The following is a 25,160-nucleotide window of genomic DNA, read 5'->3' as shown; positions in this document are numbered from 1 at the left end:
AACATTCACACAAAGCAACGCTACTGTTGACAATGGTAGCAAGACACATACACCCTTTCCTTGGTATAGTGCACCAAATTGCAGGAAAACCATGCAGACAACTTGCCTCCTCCAAATCCTCTGGGGGCTCCATGGCTTGTACCACGACTTCCACGAGAACTGAAGCCACTGCTAGTTTGTCTGTAATCTCTGGCACCAAATCCAGCTCCAAACCGACTGAAATACAGAAGAAAAATGCTTGGTCAAGAAATCATGAATATTACTTTTGAATAAGTGGTCACATGGACTGGAATGAGTGGTGCAATATTAAAAATATAAAGTGATAATCTAGATTTAGTGATTGCACTTCAAAATGGAATGGAAATTTATAGCACGTGCTGGCCAATAGATGAAATGTATTAATCCATGTTTTTAATCTCAAACTTGGTCAACCGACCTTTATAACTACTGTTTAAAAAAGAACTGCAGATGCTGGAAAAATCTACGGTAGACAAAAATGCTGGAGTAACTCAGCGGGTGAGGCAGCATCTATGGAGCGAAGGAATAGGTGACGTTTCGGGTCAAGACTCTCTTCACACTTTTTTATAACTACTGTATCAAGCTCTGCATACTAACCACCGAGTAGAACTTAATAGCTGAGGATTGTCACATTTTGCATATACTTCATTTTAAAGTTCGATGGCAGTTTTAAAGTTGAGGCAGTCACACAATGTAACCCAATATTGTACCCGAAATGGTGTGAGATTAGAGAGAAAGCATATTCAATTTTGCCATTTTACCTCTTGGATCGACCACGACCAGTACTTTTGTGCTGATGCTCATATGCCAGATTCTCTAGCCAGGATGGTACTTCTTGCTTGGCTTCCACAAGCAGGTCCAGAAGGTCTTTGGTAATATTACTGTTTTTCTCATTAAAAAATGAGGTGGCAAGACCTATGAAAGCACAATTGATTAATATTCCCAAAATATCCAGCGCATTACGGCTGCATTTGCAAGTAAAGCAGTACAAACGTTAGTTTTATAAAAAATTCCATACATACCAAGATTACCAACACGACCAGTACGCCCAATGCGATGCACATACTCCTCAATGTCACTAGGCAGGTCAAAATTGATAACATGCTTGACATTGGAAATGTCAAGTCCACGGGCTGCAACCTACCAATACAAATTGAAGTCAATGGAGATTATAACAGGAATAAACACGACGGACAAATTATTGATTTTTATTAATGCAGGGAAATGGAGAATGTATAATATTCTTACAAGGACAACTTGTCAACAATTGCATGCTGATAACTATTGGCTATTTTTAAACACAAATTAGCTTTTTCAATTACCGCAGTGGCAACCAAGATGGGACATTTTCCAGATCGGAACTGATGCAGAGCTTCCTCTCTATCCCTCTGAGAACGATCACCATGGATGCTGGTACAAGCATAACCCTCACGGTAAAGGAAATCCTCCAATGAATCTGCACCTTTCTTAGTCTCCACAAAAACCAGTGTTAGAGAGTCTTTTCCTAGAAGAGGAGAAAAGCAAATGGTTGGAAGGCATACCTAACCCCAAAATAACATGACACGAAATCCCAAAAGTAATTCAACAGGGAGAGTGGGATTTTGCGTTGATGAACTGCTTCTTATGGACAACCAGTTGTATTTGCAAAACAATGTTTACAACAGGTGATTGAGGAAATTTGCCCAAATTGGCAACACAAGTCATTCCACTAATTTCATAAGGGGGGAAATCCATCGGTGACCCCAGACAGACCATTAATTACAAAAAACTGACTTAAGGTCTCCACTGGGTCACCATTTTAATTGCACATCAACATGGTGGACAACAGCAGAGAGACATCATAAGTTGCTTGCAGAATACCTCTGTCCATCTTGTGGAAGAGAGAGCAAGGAATAGTCCCCGAGGATTGGCGTACTGCGCATGTTGTTCCATTGTTTAAAAAGGGTTCTAAGAGTAAACCTAGCAATTATAGACCTGTTAGTTTGACTTCAGTGGTGGGCAAATTAATGGAAAAGATACTTAGAGATAATATATATAAGCATCTGGATAAACAGGGTCTGATTAGGAACAGTCAACATGGATTTGTGCCTGGAAGGTCATGTTTGACTGATCTTCTTGAATTTTTTTGAAGAGGTTACTAGGGAAATTGACGAGGGTAAAACAGTGGATGTTGTCTACATGGACTTTAGTAAGGCCTTTGACAAGGTTCCTCATGGAGGGTTGGTTAAGAAAGTTCAACTGTTGGGTATAAATGCAGGAATAGCAAGATGGATTCAACAGTGGCTGAATGGGAGAAGCCAGAGGGTAATGGTGGATGGCTGTTTATCGGGTTGGAGGCAGGTGACTTGTGGGGTGCCTCAGGGATCTGTGTTGGGTCCTTGGTTGTTCGTCATGTACATCAATGATCTGGATGAAGGTGTGGTAAATTGGATTAGTAAGTATGCAGATGATACCAAGATAGGGGGTGTTGTGGATAATGAAGAGGATTTCCAAAGTCTACAGAGTGATTTAGGTCATTTGGAAAAATGGGTTGAAAGATGGCAGATGGAGTTTAATGCTGATAAATGTGAGGTGCTACACCTTGGCAGGACAAATCAAAATAGGACGTACATGGTAAAAGGTAGGGAATTGAAGAATACAGTTGAACAGAGGGATCTGGGAATAACCGTGCATAGTTCCTTGAAGGTGGAATCTCATATAGGGTGGTAAAGAAAGCTTTTGGTATGCTAGCCTTTATAAATCAGAGCATTGAGTATAGAAGCTGGGATGTAATGTTAAAATTGTACAAGGCATTGGTGAGACCAAATCTGGAGTATGGTGTACAATTTTGGTCGCCCAATTATAGGAAGGATGTCAACAAAATAGAGAGAGTACAGACGAGATTTACTACAATGTTGCCTGGGTTTCAACAACTAAGTTACAGAGATAGGTTGAATAAGTTAGGTCTTTATTCTCTGGAGCGCAGAAGGTTAAGGGGGGACGTGATAGAGGTCTTTAAAATGATGAGAGGGATAGACAGAGTGGATGTGGACAAGCTTTTCCCTTTAATAGGGAAGATTCAAACAAGAGGACATGACTTCAGAATTAAGGGACAGAAGTTTAGGGGTAACATGAGGGGGAACTTCTTTACTCAGAGAGTGGTAGCGGTGTGGAATGAGCTTCCAGTGGAAGTGGTGGAGGCAGGTTCGTTGGTATAATTTAAAAATAAATTGGATAGGCATATGGATGAGAAGGGAATGGAGGGTTATGGTATGAGTGCAGGCAGGTGGGACTAAGGGAAAAAAAGGTGTTGGCACGGACTTGTAGGGCCAAGATGGCCCGTTTCCTTGCTGTAATTGTTATATGGTAATATGGTTATATAAGGGAAATTTTCCAGAGTCAAAGTAATATACCAATAACTTTCAATCTCATGACATTTACCTGTAGCATTCAAGAGATCCAGCAGGAAGGAACGTTTGTCTTGTTCCTCAACCCACACTACTTTTTGAGTAATGTTTTCAGAAGTGGATCCCACACGACCAACTGCCAGAAATATATACTCATCTAGAAAGTCACGAGCAAGTATCTGAGGATGAATTTAAGGAGGGATAGTCAAGCACTTGATCATTGTTTAAAGAATGAAACATTTCCCATACCATTCTCAATGAGTAAACTAAAGCACCAATTACCATTTCATAGAGCAAGATTGCACTATTAACTGAAATTTGAAGTCAAATAACACTTGCTGTTAACCAATGTTCAATAGGGATATCTCAATAAAGTAGTTTTGCCCATCTACAACTAATAACAGGTAACCTATCTGTTTTAAGTTTCATGCATTGGTTACCACTTGAATTTTGGCATGGGGAAGCATTAAACAGCCCCAAATCAGAAAATCAAGCAGATACCAGGTTTAGTGTCAAGAGTGAATAGTTTTAGTTATTCCTAGGGAAGATTTCCCATTTAAGTGAAATCTATAGCCTTGTAGATTTTGGGATTTTAACTAATTTGCACTACCAGGGACATTTCAATGCCATTGTTGCTTCAATTTCCTTTGAAAACAACTAAACCAGACTACAAATTCACTAAATTTTATCACACAGAACTATTACATTCAGAAATAGGCAGTTCAAACTAGTCCATGCCAGCATTTAAGATCAGAAGCAAATAAACTGGTTTCAATTTTTTTTGAATTCTTATGCTTTATTCCTTCTGGCTTGATTCTTACTAACTGCTGCTTCATTATCAAGTGATGTGCTGAAACCCACGTGTAAAGAATAAATACAAATAAGATTTCAATAAACAAATTTAGTAATATGTATTTTCTCTACAGCTCTTCAGTAGAGACATTTGTTATCCAGCTGGGACACAACTAGCAGACTTTAACCAAAGTGCAGACAATCCACGGCTCAAACCTGCAGCCCTTGGAGATTTCCACTATCACAGCCTTGAAATTCAGTGCCAAATTAATTTTAGGATGCCTAAGCTAATGAATCTCTGCTGAAAGTATGGCAAGGTCACATACCCGATAAGACCACCACCCTTTAACAATGAGGAAAGCTCATGCAACTTAATTTTCCCAAATAATCAGTATGACTTTAAGTATCAAACCTGTATTTCCTTTGGAAATGTTGCACTAAACATAAGAGTTTGCCGCACATCCTTTGGTGGCATCGCATCTTGTTCAACAATGCGACGGATTTGGGGTTCAAAACCCATGTCAAGCATCCTGTCAGCCTCATCCAACACCAAGTACCTAATAAAACAGACAATCAACATTTACATATTCAATAAATGTAAAGAACCAAATTCTCCTTACCCCGTATTCCAATATCCAAGTACGGCCCGAGGGCCCATGGCATCAGCCATTTTATGTAGCACAAACATTTACAGCTGTGCAATTTCATGTTTGGTTTAAATAGAAACACCAACAACTATGACCTTTAAGAAGGAATTAGAGCTCAGGACTAAAAGAACATGCTGATAACTCAATGATTATGTATGAAGATCCCCATGATTTTTGTATGTTATAAGAGAATAAGTAGTGTACCTAAAACTAAATCAACTGCAACGCAATTCCCAATCAAAGTTGTCTACTTATTAAGAATCTTAGTTTCACTAACTCACATTTTAAATCTAAACAGGATCTTCATTATGGAACATATTATCTTCATGTGGAACAGCATCCCCTTTCCCATCAGAACTGCCCCCTCCATCGACTCTTTTAAGTCAAGACTAAAGACTTATCTATACTCCCAAGCCTTTCCTGACATCCTCTGAGTGAGGGCTACATGTATATGTATGTAGTGTTTTGTTGTGCTATTCTTATAACAAATGCAAAGCACTTTGGCCAACGAGAGTTGTTTTTTTAAATGTGCTATATAAATAAATGTGACTTGACTTGACTTCATTAGCATACAAAATAAACAGGCACTACAGCAATTTAGTGTAGAATTTATCATTAATTCTCTAGCCTCTGATTAATTCATGTTATCACAACTGGAAAATTATCACTTATTCTTAGTTTCCTGGTTATGTTATTACTTGGCTGAACAAGCTCCTTCCATTCTTACTTGCTACCCCTTTACTGCTGTGTGAAGTTAGATCAAGGCGATTTCTCAACCTATTGTGCATTCGAAAATAAACAAGTTTCAGCAATATCATTTAATTGCCTCAAAAATGGCAGAATACCAAAATGCTGAAATTACACAGGAAAGTGATTTAGTTAAATCCCAGAAGGAGATTCTAGTACATTTAACCGAGCTAGCTCATTTCAGAAATTACTATCAAAGATCCAAAAATGTCTGTGCACGAGATTCCTAGAAAGTATACCAAGGCATAATGGAGATGGCAAGCATTAAACAGATTTAAACTGCATGTTAACGCAACTAAGATAAGGTTTGAATATTTCCCCAACAATAGAGCAATGCATCACAAATTGAATGCAGCATGTCAAGTGTAGAACCGACAAACAAATCACTAGTCCTGTTGCTTCACAAACTGAGAAATCCAGTTTGAATCTATGTGAAGTTTGCATATTTCTTGACTGCATTGTGGAGAATATATCTATCAAGGGGCATAAATGGTTTCCAATGGCAGAGCAGCAACGTTTTGTCAGAGAATTTCAGTATTCTAGTATCTGAAAATCAGTATTTTGCAGAGGAAATCAGTATTTTTAGTGCCATTTTGCTGAAAAAAAAATATTTTATGTGCAGTCACACCCATGTAAGAGTACAAGAATGCATAACTTTGCTACCAATTGACATGTCTTCTACGCACCTTACTTGACCAGTGCATTCATTGCCATCTCTTTGTACCGCTTCCTGCATTTAGCACCAGGTGACGGTGTAGAAGCCAATTTGGAAGCCTCCCACCGTCCTTCTCCTTCCTTTTTGCTCCCCCCTCCCTCCCTCTTGAGCCCACCCACTGTTCTGTAAAATCAAGGCCAATCCAAATGCAGCTGCAATCCCACTGATAACCTTTCACCACTAGGCTTATCCAGAATCCTACCACTGCCTCAAAAATAATAAATGGCTCAACTTCCACTGAGAAAGAGACTGCCAAAGACTCATTGTTATACGAGACTTTTCCTATGGGCTTTAAACAGTCTGCGACCCATAGCACTATGTTTAAAGCCCATAGCACTCCAGCCGGTAGTGCTATATTTAGAACCCACAGCGTTTAGTTTAAATTCCCACGCGTTAAACTGACAGAGCTCTGTTTAAACCTGGAGCGGGACAGGCAGCGACTCTGGAGAGAAGGAATGGGTGACGTTTCTGGTCGAGACCCTTCTTTAGACCGAACTGAACTCTGTATTTAACACAAAATCGTACACCCGTATTCTAATCGCATTTCCGTACAAAATACAGAAAATCCATACTACTTGGCAGCTCTGCAATGTTGCCTTTTTAAAGGAATCTCACATACTTGCAATAGTCCAGTCCAACTTTCCCCCTTTCAATCATATCAACTAAACGACCAGGAGTTGCTACAAGAAGATGACATCCACGCTCCAAATCTCGAATCTGTTGCCCAATGTCAGCACCTCCATAGACTACAGAAGGGCGAACCTTAGAACGATACGCAAACTGCAAATAAAAATATCAAGTTAATGTAAATCAGCTTCCAATGACATGGATGTCAATGATGTCTTTAACTTGGAACGAATGCAAGAGAGATTCACCAGAATGTTACTTCGGCTTATGCGCTTAAGTCATTCAGATGTCAGATATGGTAGAATATTTTCCTGGAGGGTGATTTTAGAACATTGTGCAAGAACAAAGGGCATGGCTAAAGTGAACACTCACACCTTTTCTCCCAGGGTCTAGGATTCGGGCTATAGGGGAAAACATGAGGGTAGTCTGTATCCAAATGAGCTACCAGATTTAGATATCGAAACGGATACAATTAAAGCTTTACAAAGATAGTTGGACAAGAATGGGAAATGTTTAGAAGGCTATCGGTCAAATACGTCAAATGAGACTAGCCCAGCCAAAGGGCTGGCTTCCAGGTGGTTTTGTCTGGAGTGATGACAGCTGAAGAGACATGATAGATGCAAATAAAATGGAGGCATATATCGGGTAAACAGAACCTTTGTAAACTGAGGACATAGCTTTAAGGGGACGGACAATATTTGAGATGTTCAGAGCCAGTTCTTTTCCCCTCAGTATCTGGAATGCACTGCCATTGGTGGCAGATATGGTGGCATTTAAAAGGCTTTTAGATAGGTACATGGCTATGCAGGGAATGGAGGGATGCAGATCAAGTGTAGGAAGAAAGTAGTTCAACTTGGCATTATGTTTAGCCGAGACATTGTGGTCTAAAGAGGCCTGTTCCATTGCTGCACTGTTCAACACTGACTAAGAGTCAAAACAATTTTAAAACTTTTACCTTTCTGGATTCATCGTATATCTGCACTGCAAGTTCTCTAGTTGGTGCTAAAACCAAAGCAATTGGGTACTGCTTGCGTCGACCATATTTTGATGAATCCTGTTGAATAGATGCATGCATTAATGCTGTTACCAGACAAAAGGACAGTATAGATGAATGGGAGCAACAATTAACCTCTTTACCTGTGCTTTTGCAGACTTTAAGGCTTCACCTGGACCTTCTGCATATATCTGACTAAGAATGGGAAGCAAAAATGCTGCTGTTTTTCCAGAACCTGCAAAGATGTATAGAACAAAAAGTACGATCACCAATAATTCAGTCAATCCAATATTTGGGACAGTGACAAGATTTGCAAATCATAAGCAATAAAGTTATAGCATGAAATTTGGGGATAAACAAGGGAATGGAGTGGTAGAAAGATAATACATTGTACTCCAGTTTAAAGGATGCAATTTATTAGGGATTGTTCTTGAGCTTTATCTTATTACTGACTGAATAACTGAAAAAGTAACATCCAAAATATGACAAACCTGTCTGGGCACATGCCATCAGGTCCCTCCTTGATATAATGATGGGAATTGCATGTTTCTGTACAGGAGTTGGACGATCATAACGACTTAGTTCAATGTTACCCATTATAATTTCTCCCATGTTTACATCCTGAAACTGAAAAGAACACAAGTTTAAGCACCAAGTTAGTTTCTTACACCCATTTATTTATTGCCAACTCTTGGAAGTTGAAACACGAGAATGGCATACAACATACCTGGTATTGACAGTCATCATGCAGAGTCCAGGCTTCACATTTGTATCATGAATTAAAAACCGAGGACCAACATCTAATTTAGTTCTGCAACAATGGGATGTGATTGAATAACAAGATACTTACTGTATCAATATGAGGTGGAGAGTTTGCACCAGTGGCCTCAACTGGAATGTCATCGTACTTCTCAAAGTTAATCCCTGTGTTGCTCGCTGAAAACAATTCCCTAGAAGAAAACCAAACCATCTAATTAAAAATGAAAACCACTGCTTTCCTCCATTAAATGCAAGACCTTGCAGGATACTTCAACTAGAATCACATTAGATCTCAATGGTTCTTCCCATTCTTTGACCTGCAGCAAAAAAGCTATCAAGTATAACTAAAGGAAATTAGAACTATTCTGCTGCAGTTTTTTTGGATAGGTTTGTTTGGAGTGATGACTCAGCATAGCTTCAATTAAATTAATGGTCCCTTCTAAAATTCAAACATAGAAACTATGTAGCAGGAACCAGAAACTCAAGATCAAGGTGAATATACATGGAAGAACCAAGTACTGCATTGCGCAATTCCCCAACAGCTTCTTACCCTTCACCCACAAAATGTTTAAAATTCCCTCATTGGAATCAGAATTTGCTTTTGCCCAGGCAGTACATGAAGGCTAATTCTAAAATCACCTAATGAAAAGCAAATCTAGTTTACCAGGGTATTCTGGCTGCACAGACTCCTTGGGTTAGGTTATGAGCAAAATCGTTACTGACAAATATCGTGCATTCCACAATTTGGGAATCGTGAAACAATTAAATACTAGCAAGGTTATGAAACTAATTCACCAATCTTTTTGCTGCGAGCCTTAGTCCCACTAACCCTCTATGCAAAAGAGTGGAGGGCGACAGATAGCACAATGGGCTAAGAGTTCGGCTGGCGACCGGAAGGTAGCCGGTTCAAATCCTGCTTGGAGTGCATACTGTCGTTGTGTCCTTGGGCAAGACACTTCACCCACCTTTGCCTGTGTGTAATGGAATGTAATTACGGCGGCGGCGCGGGCACACCGCGACGCCCTGTGTCTCCCTTTCAAGGGAGATGCTAAAATGCATTTCGTTGTCTCTGTACTGTACACTGACAATGACAATTAATTGAATCATTTCATTTCATTTTCATTTCATTTCATTACCAATTATGGGAAAGCTTGGAACCATAGCCCAGAGAGGAACAGAATTGACTTGAAAATTATAGAAGAGTATCTGTATAGTGAACTGCTTTATCCAAGACACCATATAACACAGTAAAGGCCTTCAATACCGATCAAGATGAATTGAAAAACAGTGAAAATATTAGAATGCAAACTTCTTACAATTGTCTCAAAGGGCGACATCGACTTAGACTTGGGGAGTCTTGCTCTACATCTCTCGTTTCTCTTTCCCTGGAATGGTCTCGACCTGAAACGTCACCTATTCCCTTTCTCCAGATTCTGTCTGACCCACTGAGTTACTCCAGCTTTGTGCTTACCTCGAGTCAAGAGGAAGGCTGGTTTTGAAATGACAGCTGAAAGATGCAAATCATTTGAAAATCTAGTGTTTACCATCCATTCATGCAACACTTACTGTTCCATGCGTTCGTTTGATGGCAACTGTTTTGACCAATCATCTTCATCTCGTTTGTCTTCAACCCAGCGGCTATTTCCACCTTCACGAGAGCCATAGCCACGGTCCGTTCTGCCATATCCACCACGGTCATTGCGGCTTCCAAAGTTATCATAAGCACCGTCATTGCCCCTGCCACGGTCATCATACCTGATGGGAATGTAGAAAGAAAAATATAATAATAATAAATACTTTATTAATCCCCTTTTCTGGGGAAATTCAGATGTCCTTGCAGCACACTAATAAAAATACAACATGGCATTAAAGAAGTTTAACATTAAAACATCCCCCCACAATGGTTCCCACTGTGAGGGAAGGCACGAAGTCCAGTCCCCATCCCCTTGCCCACCCATGGTCGGGCCTATTGAGGCCTCCAGGCGCCGCCGTTATGGAGACCCAATGTTTCAGGCCCTCTCGCCTGGTGATGGTGCTCCGGCTTCGGGAGAACCCGCTCAGCGGCTTGAGGTGAATGGAACGGCCGCTTCCTTACCGGAGACCGCGGCTTCCAAGCCAACAGGCGGCGCTGGACGGAGCTCCACCACGGCGATCTCGGCGAGGGATCCCAGGCCGTCGATGAAAAGTTCAACGCCGCCGCCCGCTACACAGACCTGCAGCTCCGCGATGTTCAATCGGCAGCCCCCAGAATACCGGAGTTCCAGCGCGGCAACCCAGGCAAGGTATCACCCACTCCGCGACAGCGCTCCATCGCTGTGCCGCCGCCGAAGCAGAGGTTCTGGCTGGTCCCCTCAGGAAACGCCGCTCCAGACCCCGATAGTAGGCCGTGAGGACGGGTCGAAGGTGCTGCTCTGAGGAAGGCAGCCTCTCCGACCAGGTAGGGACTTGAAAAAGCAGTTTTCCCCCCCCGCCCCCCCCCCCCCACATAAACAGTTTAGCCCCCCGACTGCACACTTGAATGTACTAAAAATAATAAAAAAGTGAAAATAACGGACAGCTGCAGGACTGGCGGGGTACTCCCCACAATTCATGGATAAATTGAAAACTTTTGTTAATTGACACGGCAACAGATTTAGCTCACCTTCCTCTGCCACGATCATTGAAGAAACTTGATTTTCCCCTGTCAGCTCGAGATCCAAAACTGCTGTATGGATCCCTGACATCCTTGTTACTCCATCCTCCATCATTTTTGTCATTACCAAAACCTGTGATTAAAAAAGAATGCCTTGCAAATTTACAACATGAAACATGCAAGCATGGGAGCTGCAACAGGATGAGCATGTTAAGTGGTGCTTCAGTTATAATCTATTTTGGGTAGTCTGAAATGGATCAGGACACCATTTGTAGATTAGCCACAAAGCAGTCAAAATCAAAGTCATGTGAAAAATTGAATATCCCCAAGTGATTAGCTGCTCATTGAATATCTAAGAATGTTTGCACAGTATAAATTGTTAGTTATAAAAATACAACCAATTTGAAAACCTTCCTCTCCCCTTACTGGACAACTCTTCCAAGAGAACTACTTCAATACCTAATAAAATGTACTCCCTTTAAACTGCAAGTCCCAACCACAATTTGAGTCAGAGCTGCACAGGTCTTCTGGACAGGAAGTAGCCATTGTACACATTTAACTTTTCATGCGGTCTGTGGACCTAATAAATAACAAATGATTGTTTTTTAGATAGTGCATTTAATTCTCTTCAACATTAAGTTTCTGTGGAGGTATTGCGGGAAGTATTTAAACCTGTTGAAGTCATTTGTAAATCCTTAAAGTTAAGCAAAACTACCAAAGATTCTCCAATAGGGGAAATTTCCAATGAATGATAAAAATGCTGGCAATTAAATAATTTAAAAGTTCTCATTTTACAGCCAAGCATCCACTGATGCCTTCTCTGAAATTCTTCATTTCACCTCAGTCTTAAGTTACCAAGTATTCTACCTTCTACATAGCAGACATGAGCAGTGAGGGCACACCACGTTAGCTCTTTCAGTTTTAGAGTGAAGAATTTTGGGGTAGATTCACATCTACAATTTTGATCATATTGTCTACAAGATTAAAATTTGTTGCATTCATTTTTAACCACAAGGATACACATGTTCCAGTTTGGCACTTCCAGAAGGTAAGAAATTCTTCCCTCCCCTCTGCCATTTTCATAACTGCAACATTACAAATCATGGCGATAAATTAAACTGCAGCTACAAGTACAAATCACTTCAGACTTACATGGTGACAGATAGAGGATCATCCGTTGATAAATTTAAGACCAATTGGCACTTTTTCAAAAGAAATATAGCAAGTTTGGATTATAAGCAAAAATAAAGAAACCTAAGCACCTGGATAGAAAGTCACCAGCCTCAGGCAACAATTAGCCATTCCTCTTTGTAAGAGAATCATTTGGGCAACTGCTATCAATGTCATACTTTAGGAAAGCCAAAAGCATTTAATTCAACTATTTGACATTTCCACGTTCAATTTATTTATTTAAGTGCACTCTGTCAAAGGCACAACAAAGGCAAGATTTAACAGACTTTTGCTTCCTAAATATCCTCATTCTTATGCCCATCAGATGGACACAAAAAGCTGGACTAACTCAGCGGGACAGACAGCATCTCTGGAGAGAAGGAATGGGTGACGTTGAGGATTGAGACCCTTCTTCGGAGTCAGAAAGGTTTCAACATAAAACGTCACCATTCCTTCTGTCCAGAGATGCTGTCTGTCCCGCTGAGTTGTTCCAGCTTTTTGGGTCTATCTTCAGTTTAAACCAGCATCTGCAGTTCTTCTTACACTTATACCCATCAGACCCGCTTGCTCCAGCCTTGTGGCCTATCAGCCTTAGTCATCTTTCCTTGGAGTAAGCTTGATCAGCTCACCCCCAAAGCAAAATTTGAACAAATCGCAATCAGGATAATACTGCAATAAGGCCACCTGGTGCCCAGCACGTCACTGGGCACCAGGATTAATCGATCAATTTCAATAACCTGCTCTGCCACCCGTGTCACTTTGAATGGATCCTCTGTCCAACCCACTGCAGTCAGTCATAACCATTTACCCGACAGTGTCTTCCAGCATGGTACCCATTCATTGAGCCATTTCCTCCATGTCCAGAATCCCAATTTTGATTAATCTTACAGTTTACATGAGGGGAGAAAGATCTTTCAGCAATATCAGAAAGCTTAACCAATTTAAGATTGCATGGCTCCAACACAAACCACAAATATTTGAACCGTCTACAACAAAATGTGTTGACAATACCACTCAATTCTCTACAAATTTCAACTATCAAAATCTAGGACCAGAAACAATTATTTGCCAGGAGTCCTTTCACAACCCAATCCAAGGTATCAATGTATACTCTGTACTGGGGAGAAACAGGCCCTTGATTACTTAACTAGAGAAAGCACTGGATTATGCAAGTTCAACTCTGTAGAAAATAGAAAACAAAAAGTAGACACCAATTGAATTATGGAAAACTGCACATCCGAGCAGACACCATTGGTGGTGGGGATATGGAATGAGCTGCCTGAGGAGGTACTCGAGGCATTTGAACTACTGCAGATGGGGCACCTTGGTCAGCATGAGCAAGTAGGACGGAAGGGCCCCTTTCCATACTTCCATGTCAAATGTGTACTGGACAGACTTAAAACTACCTTAACCCAAATAGGTGACAGCAACTAGGCACATAAAATGGGTACAAGCAAGTTTGTTGGATAAACAAAAACCTATGGTTTCACACCAAACTGATTAACTGTTAGCGTTGACATCAACATTAGAAGTTTATAACAGGCTACAAAATTAGAAGTTTATATCAATATATATATTTTTTTTAATTTAATCAAATCGGAGACATTCTTGCAGTAATAGAACAATCCAAGTAGTTTCAAGCAGGCCAACACAAGAGAAAATAGAAAATGTAATGAATTATCAGGAAATAAAGGTTATGGTCAAGGTGTGATATTGCGTAAACTGCTCTGCCCAAAAATATACATGGCTAACATGACAGAAAGCACATATCTCAAAAATGGACATGCAGCAGACTGATTGGTTAGGGTTAACAATTCGAAGTGGCAGAGGTGAGAAATGCAGCTAAGAGCTTATGGTTTGCAGAATTAGGAAAAAGCTAGAAGACACCAAATTTGAGGCAAGGTGGAATCAATCATCCAGAGGTCTGCAACAAATTTGATTAAGGGAATACCTAATAGAAAACTTAAATCACAGGTGTACAATGATGCAATCTGGCAAGAATGTAACCACAATCAAAACTAAATGGAGTGAGTAGAGGAGCACAGGGATGCAAGACTACTAATTAAAATAACAGATCATAAAATGGATGATGCAGGGATAGAACAAGTTGATATTCCAATTTGTATTTAGCATTGAATCAGATCATGCCAAAAAGTGCTACAGGTTACACCACTTCTAGACAACATAGAAATACTGAAGAGACTAAATTTTAAAGATGCCATTCTATGGAACATTGTTCCTCCAAGAGATGGAGATCAGACAACCAAACTTACTATGTTTAAAACTAATCAAGCACTCCTTTTGAAGTGCAGAGGACGCCACATCTGAAGAGAGGGAGGTGTACAAATTGATAGCATTTACCATTTTAAAAGGAACAAGTCTCATTTCATCGCCATCATTAGCAGATAGGGTACAAAGCTGTTAAGCTGAGATGCCAGTGCCTCAATGCAGTCACAGAGCTGGCATACTGCCGATATGCTTTTGTGAACCAAGATGCCATTTGAACAACAGCAGATACCTAAAAAGCATTTGATTAGGTTAACTCAAAGTGACAAGGATGTTCCCAAACTACAATGTGCAAAACATCTGCATTGTTAGCTCACTCAAAGCAATTCATTGAGACTTGTACTCAACACAACAAACATGAACTCGGGACTGATAAGGTCATACAAGGTCAGTGACAAATTTTGCGATAACTAACCAGTTTCTTCAGGCAGGTTGAGAACACCAAAGCTAGTGTTGCAGTCACAAATCTGAGAAATGCAAGTCAAATTCACCAAGCTGGAATTACAATCACTGGCGACGGCAGGACAAAAAGCTATTATTTGGCAAACAACATGCAATTTCTCCCCCTCCACCAGAACCACATGAATCCATTGGCAAAACTTGCAGCTCTAGAAGAATTATTCTCTGCAAGAATAAACCAACCAACTTTCTTCACAGGATGCTGCATCACTTTGCTGCTAGTTATTTTCCCCAGAGCTGCCAAATTTTGTCAGAGCATTTCAGTATTCTAGTACCTGAAAATCAGTATCTTGCTGAGGAAATCAGTATATTCACACGGTTGCTAAAATAAATGTCGTTTTTTTATGTGCGGTCATACCCATGTAAGGGGACAAGAATGTATAACTTCGCTACCAATTGACATGTCTTCTACACACCTTACTTGACAGTGCATTCATTGCCATCTCTTTGTATACTGCTGTGTGTACCATTGCTTCCTGCTTTTAGCACCAGATGAAGCCATTTTGGAAATCTCCCTCACTACTCCTTCCTTTTTTTCTCCCTCCCTCCTTCTCCCTCTCGAGCCACCCACCATTCTGTAAAATCAAGGCCAATCCCAATGTATCTGCAATCCCACCGGTAACCTTTCAACACTAGGCTTATCTACCACTGCCTCAAAAATAATCAATGGCTCAATTTCCACTGAGAAAGAGAATTCCAAAGACTCATTGTTATACGAGAATTTTCCTGAACAGTCTGTGAACCACAGTGCTATGTGTAAAGCCCACAGCGCTGCAGCCAGTAGCGTTACATTTAGAAACTGCAGCCGACAGCGCTTTGTTTAAATTCCCACGCGTTAAACTGGCAGCGCTCTGTTTAAACCAGGAGCGGGACAGGCAGCGACTCTGGAGAAGGAATGGGTGACGTTTCTGGGTGAGACCCTTCTTCAGACTGAACTCAGTATTTAAAATCTGTATTTAACACGAAAATCGTACACCCGTATTCTAATAGCATTTCCGAACATAATACGGACAATCCGTACTATTTGGCAGCTCTGTTTGCCATATTACGCTCAACTATTTGTTACGACAACTTGGTAATTCATCATAGCACAGCTAATTAAACAAATGATACCTCCAAATTCAGTTGCACATGCATTGTTAGTAAATGGTTCTGCTGCCGTGCAGTAATACACTAAATGTGGCACAATGGTCCAGCCAGACTACTTTAGTTCTCATGGCCACCTGCTAGGGGCCTCTTTGGAAAGACAAGCAACTGTACAAGCCATTGTTTGTAATATACAAACAAAAAACTGTTAGTAGCGACAGGCCACCTACAAGCATCTCTCAATATCCCACCAGCATGGAACAGCTTTTACTGAGAGAGGCATTAAACTGCAGTTGGCTTTAGACTTAAATTGGGGGGCAGGATTGGGAGTGTTACAATTAAGACACCTTAAAAGCATTTTTGTTTAGATATTAGTGCGGTCTAAATTAATGATTTCAGCATTTTGCTTGTTAGCATCCAGTGGAAGAGCAAATTCTCCAAATTAAATTTGTTACTAAAAACAAATTTGTTAAACAATTTCTGCAAAAGACTATTTGAGGCCACCATGCTTTTTGCACACAAATACATAGTGCACTTACAGATCCTCAACATTGGGAAATTAGAGTGATTTGATCCAAATGGATTATAAGCTGGAAAAGAAATGGCAACTATCAAAATTTGAGATGGAAACTAACTTGGTTTGAAAGTTTTAGCAACAGATGGACAAGGTGGTAAATTTAACATGTCCCACCGTTAAGTGATTAAACCCAGTTCATAAAAATGATGTTCTTTAAGATTAAACATTACACCCAGTCAACTGACAAACCCAAAGATTATTCCTGACAGTAATTTGTTCAAAGTGCAATAATGTGGGGAATGAGCACAACTCCTCACTTGAGCACTTCCATACTTAAGGCACTTCAAAACACCTGTCTTTGCCACGGTTTGATTGCATGCTTGCTAGACAGGAGGGAGGGGGATGGATGGTAGAATGTATTAGTAATGTGGAACCATCTAAATCCAGGAACAATTACATTTAATCATTTAAAATCTGAAGGACAAATCGGTTTTCCTAAAAATTGAACATTTTTATCTAAGACATGCTCAAATTCTACACACATCTTTTAATCATTACAAATCCAACACATTTCAAAATGTAGAATTCAAACCTACTCTGCCATTATCCCCATTAAAGTCCTTCAAGTTGAGTTAACATCAACTTATCCTGGACTAGCCACATCGAAGCAATGGCAAAGTATACCAACTCCTATACTTCCTTAGAAAGCTTAGGAAGTTCAGCATGTCCCCAGCAACTCTCACCAACTTTCACAGATAAGTTCTGAGTAGAATCATTTTATCACAATGCATTCAGTAACAGTTTCTTCCCTGCTGCTATCAGGCAACGGAATCAGCCTGTTAACAAGTGGTCCTAAGCTACGATCTACCTCATTGGAAACCCTTGGATTATTTTAATGAAATTACCTTGCACCAAGTGTTATTCCCTTTATCATGCATCTGTACACTGGACAGCTCAATTGTATTTGTGTATTGTGACAGGTTAGCATGTAACAAAAATGCTTTCCACTGGACTTTGATACATGTGACAATTAAACCAAATTTGAATCTGCCTGAATTCGCCATTTTGTAATCTGAAATCGCCATCCCACCATCACTCCCCAGACGTGACCTGTTGGTCCAGCAATACAAATACAGCAAGGCTCATGAACCAAGGGTGAGTTTGCAAATCTCTGGGTCCATCCAGAAGATTTGAGAATTTCAATGGGCCTTCAACCCAAAATAGTACCTCTGCCTGACCAGCTGAAATGCTGCCTGACCAGCCCCAACTCTGCCATCAATTAAAGCAAACATTTTGATTTGCCAAAGGTTGTTCTAGTAATAATGCCCTGCAGGTCATTAAAATGTTTTGGGTCTTCTACCATGATCACCAATCCAAAATAATTTAGATGCTGAAGAACAAAACAATATAGCAGCGTTGCTAGTATTCAATGCAAGGCATTTCCTGATTCTTGGGAGAAAGATGAATCAGGAGCCCTGGGGATAATGTCTGTCCATGGCACCTGCAGCTCACCACAAAACAGTGCATCAGAGAAAAGACCTTGCAAATTACAGGAATGCATCAGTTGACGTCTTGGACAGAGGAAATGGCTACCATTTATTATCCTACATTCAGCATGCCTAAATAAAATTGACAAGTTTCTGCATTCAATGTTACTACAAATTCCATAAGAGGGAATCTATCTCCATTTTTGGGTAGTGATTTGTAAATTTTGAGGGGACAAATATCCATTACGTGAATAGGGCTTGCCTTACGCCTTTCCTTGTAATTACTTTAATAACTTAATTAGCCACAGTTGGCACATCCTTCATGCAATTCCTTACAGCATACCTTAGATTTACCCGAGCTCAATATCATTGCAGTAGCCTCAAACAAAAAAGTTACAAGATTCAAGCTTCACTCTCAAACTGGACCCAGAAGTGTTATTGCCACACTTTCCCCTGGAGATCAGACTAGGAAATGTAATTCCATTGCGTTGCGCAATACCAGGTCTAAAATACTTGAGCCTAGGTTGATGCCCCAATACTCAAAGAAACGCCCAAATCACTTCTAGATTAATGGGCATCATGAAATATTCTTCTCAATTCTATCCGCAGCAGTGTTCAAGCAGTCTTGCACTGCAGTGTAAATAGGGACAAAAGTTAAAGACCAATAACCTGCAAGTATTCAAACTACCCAACTGCTTTTAAAAAAAAAAACAAAAAAAAAAACTAGACAATAAATCTTCAATTTTAGTACACTCATTCCATAATCCCTTACACAATCAGATTGTTTGCAAGTTGGAACCACCCTAGGTAGAAACAAAGAACTGCAGATGCTGGTTAATACACAATATATCTAAGAGGTCTGGACCCGAAACATCACCTATCCATATTTTCTACAGATGCTGTCTGACCTGCTGAGTTACAATAGCATTGCATTGTTGCACTTTAAAGTCAGGTGCCAATGCTGTTGGTCAGCATCAGCAAGCCCTCCTTCACCAGCAGCCACACCATCCAGTTGATCTTTGCAGCTCACTTCATACCAACTGGCTGACAGTACTTTCTTCAGGGCACCGCCAGGATATGCTCAGTCACTGTGGGGCTCCCTCTCACCAGCTGTTGCTTCTTCCTGTTAGCCATTGCTTGGTCCACTCCATTGCTTTTCCCTCCGGAATCAGTGAAGTCTTCAGGGTAGACAAAGCAACGGCCAACAGAGGGAAATGGCACCTGGTGAGAGCACCCTACAATGCCCAAGCTTGCCTATGAACAAAGTGCTGTTAACCGGACGGTGCGGCAGCCGATGAAGAAAGGCTTGCACCTCGTGGAAGACGTCAGTGAGTTGCCCATTGTTGCTCTCCACAGCCTTGCTTCCTTTCCCAGTGTCACACCAAACCTGGACAACACTTATAACTGAAGCAAATGGGAACCACTCGCCATCTTCCTGTTGCAATAACACAGGTCATTCAGAAAACAGGACTGGCGATTGTGCATCGTTTACCCAAGTACATGTTTACTCGCTGGGGAGGGCCTCTATGAGCATTTGAGTGCATGTATCCACACAAATTTACATTGACTTTTGGATAATTCACATGGAAAACGTAGTCAAAACAAGCATCTTAATGTTGAAGAAAGAACTGCAGATGCTGGTTTAAATTGAAGGTAGACACAAAACGGGAGTAACTCAGCGGGTGAGGCAGCATCTCTGGAGAGAGGAATGTGTGACATTTTGCTGCCTCACCCACTGAGTTACTCCTCCATTTTGTGTCTACCTTCATCGTAATTAGTCATCAAAAATACAGCTATAAGCATTACCGAATATTTACAGATTTAGTGGAATATAAAGATAACGGAATTTGAGTTGAATCAGAGCATTGAGCACAAAAGATGCCATCATGTAAAGCAATGGTTTATCTACAAGCATAAGCTTTACATGTGGAAAATGTTAATAACCTCAGACAGTTTGGGTACCAATGTCAATTCCCAGCAGTGCATAATATTCCCCTCCCCAGTTTCTGGATCATCGCCAAAAATGGAGAATACCCCCGAGTCACTCGTTAGTTCCGAGAATGATATGACTTACCATTTTTGGATGCTTCTTTATTTCTTAGATGTGGAGGAATGTAACGACCTTCTAAAGATGGGGAAGAGGTAGATACAACAATGGAAATATTCAATATGAACAAAGTCATTCATCTTAAATTATTTTAAAAATCCATTTAAGCAATTCCCAACATGAGATATACTCTTGATCCGAGGTGTAAAATGCTATCTCTAACTGAACATTACTGTGATAGATCTGGAGACAAGAAAAAACTAATTTTAAAATAAGTTTAAGTAAAAAAAAGTGTTGTGCTGTATGTATTCTAGATGTTGCGTTTGCCTTAGTGGCTTAAGGAAATCCACGAGAATGTTAGAAATGCATACTCAAGTTTAGGATTCAAATCCAGAGTAGCCCCCCCCCCCGTTCAGAAAAACTGCAACTTGAGACAAGTGATGCTCCTCTCCTCTTCATTATGGCAGGGGCCATGTTTTGGGAAGGAGCTTACAACTGATAGCCAGGGAAGCACAGAACATTGTTGATAATGTATACTAATTTAAATTCCAGAAAATCACAGTGGGTGAGGTCATAGGTTCTGGTGACTTTGCTTCGGCTGGGACAGGTGTGATCAAATTAGCTGGGACATCCCTTCCACTACTCAAACTGGGCCGTGCAATCAATTGAGGGAATCTGCAGTGATAATGCTTTTCAATGTCAAGGTAGCAGTTGGTTAATGTCAAGCATGTGCAGGGTCCTAAAACAGATTTTAAATAGGATTACTAGTTGCCGGAATGCAAATATGGGTTTGATGACAGCTGGTTATTGAAACAAATGTCCCTGAAAAACCTCAAAGTCCTTTAAAATGACGACTTCCATGGTCAGAATTACTCCAAATTGCTTTTAAAGGCCACATTTTTACAATTCTACAACTGCCATTGTCAGGATTTAATTCTCGTCTCCAGATTACTTCTAATTATTGTAGTTAATCACTAATCCATTATCACACCCTGCTAGAAACCAGAGCCACTTTTGATTGCTTAAAAATGAACACCAATGATACTGGGGGGAAAAAAGGGCACTGAAGTTTGTGGGCTACATCAGAAATCTAATTTGCTGCTGCCTAGCCCCCCTCGCCTCCTCGTCCAATAAAAATGAATATTTTTTGGGCGAAAACAACTTTAAACATGCTTTCCAACCAGAACCTGGTGGGTCATATTAAGCTAGGTAGAACACGTCTTCGATTTGCAAATGAAATGCCAAATTTACAATGATAATGATTATGATCCTGATGGGCAAATAAGACAGCTGCACTATGCATAAAACAGCACGGGAACAGGCCTTTAAGCCCACATTAGCAAACACAACTTCTTAAAAAGGTTCTGACCATTTATCCTAGCTATACCATTCAATTTTATAAACTTCTACCAGGGCTCCCATGAGCCTTAAACACACCACAGAAGACAGACCAACTTTGCCCAAACTCCCATTACAGCCAATACCCCCTCATCCAAGCAGCATGCTGCTATACCTGCCTTATGCACCCAGACTGAATATAGTCCAAAAGCAGCCTAACAAAAACATCAAAACTCTACATTTTTGTCCAATTATGTCCTAGCACTGATCCTGGAGGAATACCAATGGTGCCGATGTCCAGCCAGAACACCCATCCACCACAACCCTCTGCCTTTAGATTCAGTTCAGAATCCAAAATACCAAAGCCACTGGACTATGCACCATATTTTTTTGGATGACGAACTAAAGAACCACGTTACTTTAAAAATCGAAAGAATTAATAGTCTTGAAAAAAGCAGCCTCACATCACCACTCCGCAGTAATTAGATGACATTAATCAGCACTTGCTTCTGACGTTTGTGCAAAAACTGAACAAGGCAACAGAGCCTTAATTGTTTTTGTAAACAATACTTGCAGCTATTAAAAACACGTCTGAAAAGCCAGCAGGGAAAAAAAAATAGTGCCTGAAGTTCACTAGCCCCTTACACCCCCCACCCCCAATGAAAATGTTTAAACACGAGTGCTATAGCGTGAAGATTACAACCAATGGATCATTTTGTATCATGCTGAACCTCTATTACCACCAGCTGGCTTTAATGTTAAGATAGGCACAATGCATTATATTACAGAATAAATTTCCATATACTTTTCATTACACTATTACTGGCTCTATTCCTTTACCTCCCTTTGAAATCCAGCCAGAACACCCTTCCACCACAACCCTGTCTTTGGATAAATCAGTTCAGAATCCAAAATACCCAAGAATATTCCTAAGAAAAATTAAGCACAACCATTTTGGCACACTGGTATAAAAGATATGTTATGCAGTCCTGATCTCTAGATCACTGCTGTGGCAAAATAGCTGCTACTTACTACCAGCCCCTCCAGCACTTTGAGCATCACCTGAAGACGATGTCAGGTCTAGGCCAGCAAGCTGAAATAAATAAAATGTATATTAATAAGTTTACAGTAGAAATGCCAGCAACTTGCATTATCATCCATGATTTAAATTGCTATAATATTCTGGCATATAATATGCCGAGTGGGAAATTAAAGTCAGCATCAATTATACAGAACAAGACTACAGGAATTTAAATTTATAGTTATACGAGATATACAAGATTGAACTCCTGAAAGGGCAACATGGTGGCACACCATTTAGTCCGGCTGCCCCAGGAATTTGGTTGCCATGGAGAGTTTGGACAATTTCTAAGTAACTGCAAGTTCCACCAGTAGTGTTTTTAGTAATTAAAGGCAAGTATTTCATAAAAATTTGCAGGGACCCATGGAAGACAAGATGGAATTGATAAGGCTTCTCCCCAAAAGCCAGCAAAGGCCAAATTGCCTTCTCCTATATTTAGTTAGGAAGAGCTGCTCTGCATTAATTATTAGCGCCCAATGGTGTAGGAAAACAGAACTAGTGGTAATGAGTGATCGACAGGCAGTGTGGACCTGATATGTTTAAGGGCCCGTTTCCACATTTTCTCTCAGAACTAAAATTGTAAATTGCTTAAAGGGCCTGTCCCATTGCGGCGACCTAATTTGCCAGTTTAGAAGAGTCTGCGCTCGACTCAAACTCGCAGCACAGTCGACACATGGTCCTAGGAGGTCCCTGGAACTCTTGTTCTGCTAGAGGGATGTTCCCGCATACACACGGCCTCAGTTTGGGCGAGGAAAATTTTTTCAGCATGCTGGAAAATTTCCCGCAAGTAAAAATTGGCCAGCATGGTTCTTTTGAACTCGTACCACAGTGGAGTGGGGTCGCTAGGCAGTCGAGGTAGCCATAGGCAATCTTCTTTGCTGACCGGGCATTTTAATTGGCTCATTGGAGTTTTCAGAACTAAGGAAAACCAATCAGTAATGTTAAATGCCTGCTGAACTTTATTAAAAGTTCTTAAAAATGTCTCCACTTCTTCGCCCCCCCCCCCACCACACTCTCTAAAGGACTTACCGCACACTGTTGCAGCCATTTTTTACCTTCCTGTTCATCGCGGGTGTGAATTTCAAACAGCGCTCCCCCGCTTTCCCTGGACCCGCCTTTTTGATGCGTTTGTTTGTTGACGGTCGATCCAGCTCGCGGTTTCATCGCTAATGATCGATCCAGCTCGAGGTTTTACAGGCGAGTGTCCTCGACCTTGAAGGTCGAAGACAGTCGCTGAAAAGTCGCGTTAGTGGGACAGGCCCTTAACTGAAATTCTGCAATCAACATCTGTAAACCAGTGCAATGCTTGCAAAGAGCCTCCAGGGGTCCTCCTTCAAAAATTTCAATACAAGACGTTTTTGTATTCCAAATGTATCATTGAATAGATAAAACAAATCACCGTCTGCCATTTTAAGCAGCATTTCACACCAACTTCAAGGCACGGCCATGAACACAAACGTTTCACTCATTCCCACAATTTAAAAAAGCACAGTACAATTCCTTGGGAAGGATGAACTAGTCACAATTATGTAGGTTTAAATCCAACTCTTTTCCTTAATTGCTCTCAAGTAACTTCTCTGCACACAAGTGTTTCTGTAATCTAAGCCACATGCTCTTACTTTGCTATGTGTGACCTTCATGAAAAGCTAATATTACTTTTCACATTTGTCCATCCACATCCATGTAGCCACTAACATGGCATCTAGCAAATCAAAGACTAACATTGCTCTGGCCTACAATTATTCGTCTCAATAACATAGCCATTTATATTCAAGTACTTTTCTCCCTTCTTTGACCTGCACTGGTTGAGAGGATTTGTTCTATCACATCTCCCAAAGCACACCCTATAGTCATTTCTTTATCTGCCTCATACCCAATCCAAAACTTATCAAAATTCATGATCATGTGACAGGAGCAGAATTGGGTCATTCAGCCTATCAAGTCTACTACACAATTCAATCATGGCTGATCTAGTTTCCCTCAACCTCATTCTTCTGCCATCTCCCCATAACCCCCAACACCCACACTATTCAAGAATCCACTCATCTCCGCTTTAAAATTATACATCGACTCGGCCTCTACAGCCTTCTGTGGCAATGAATTCCAGATTCATCAGCTTCTGAAATCCCTCATCCTTTTATTCTGGGGCTATGACTTCTGGCCCTAAACTCTCCCACAAGAGAAAATATCCTCACTGCATCCACTCTACCCTGCTTCGCATTCACCAGACTTCTTCAATATATTTAGATATTTCCAGATGTCAAAGAAGGGTCTCAACCCAAAATGTCACCCACTTCTCGCTGGAGATGCTGCCAGCTCAGATCAGGTTTCCCCCCCCCCTTAAGTAGAGGCATATTACCCCTTCAAAATGC

The 25,160-nt window shown here is 40.7% G+C and overlaps 1 protein-coding gene across 2 annotated transcripts in view; it reads right to left on the bottom strand.

Annotated features, from left to right (window-relative positions):
- The window catches only part of ddx3xa (DEAD-box helicase 3 X-linked a), a 32,791-nt gene that overhangs the window by 4,399 nt on the left and 3,232 nt on the right, over positions 1-25,160 (bottom strand). The window contains exons 2-16 of one of the 2 annotated variants that reach the window (XM_055644630.1): positions 22,770-22,800; positions 20,397-20,447; positions 11,327-11,450; positions 10,252-10,440; positions 8,777-8,876; positions 8,418-8,553; positions 8,070-8,161; positions 7,888-7,986; positions 6,925-7,085; positions 4,609-4,753; positions 3,439-3,583; positions 1,341-1,522; positions 1,041-1,158; positions 780-933; positions 107-216 (exon numbers count right to left, since the gene is read on the bottom strand). In XM_055644630.1, coding sequence (XP_055500605.1) covers positions 107-216; positions 780-933; positions 1,041-1,158; positions 1,341-1,522; positions 3,439-3,583; positions 4,609-4,753; positions 6,925-7,085; positions 7,888-7,986; positions 8,070-8,161; positions 8,418-8,553; positions 8,777-8,876; positions 10,252-10,440; positions 11,327-11,450; positions 20,397-20,447; positions 22,770-22,800 — 1,837 coding nt within the window. Of the gene's footprint in view, positions 1-106; positions 217-779; positions 934-1,040; positions 1,159-1,340; positions 1,523-3,438; positions 3,584-4,608; positions 4,754-6,924; positions 7,086-7,887; positions 7,987-8,069; positions 8,162-8,417; positions 8,554-8,776; positions 8,877-10,251; positions 10,441-11,326; positions 11,451-20,396; positions 20,448-22,739; positions 22,801-25,160 lie in introns of both variants that reach the window. The other variant, XM_055644629.1, reaches the window with a different exon arrangement.

Source organism: Leucoraja erinacea, chromosome 13 (assembly GCF_028641065.1).
Source record: "Leucoraja erinacea ecotype New England chromosome 13, Leri_hhj_1, whole genome shotgun sequence".
In the NCBI taxonomy this organism is placed as follows: Eukaryota; Metazoa; Chordata; class Chondrichthyes; order Rajiformes; family Rajidae; genus Leucoraja; species Leucoraja erinaceus.
The sequence above is the reverse complement of the archived record's forward strand: the minus strand, read 5'-3'. Positions and strand labels throughout refer to the sequence as shown.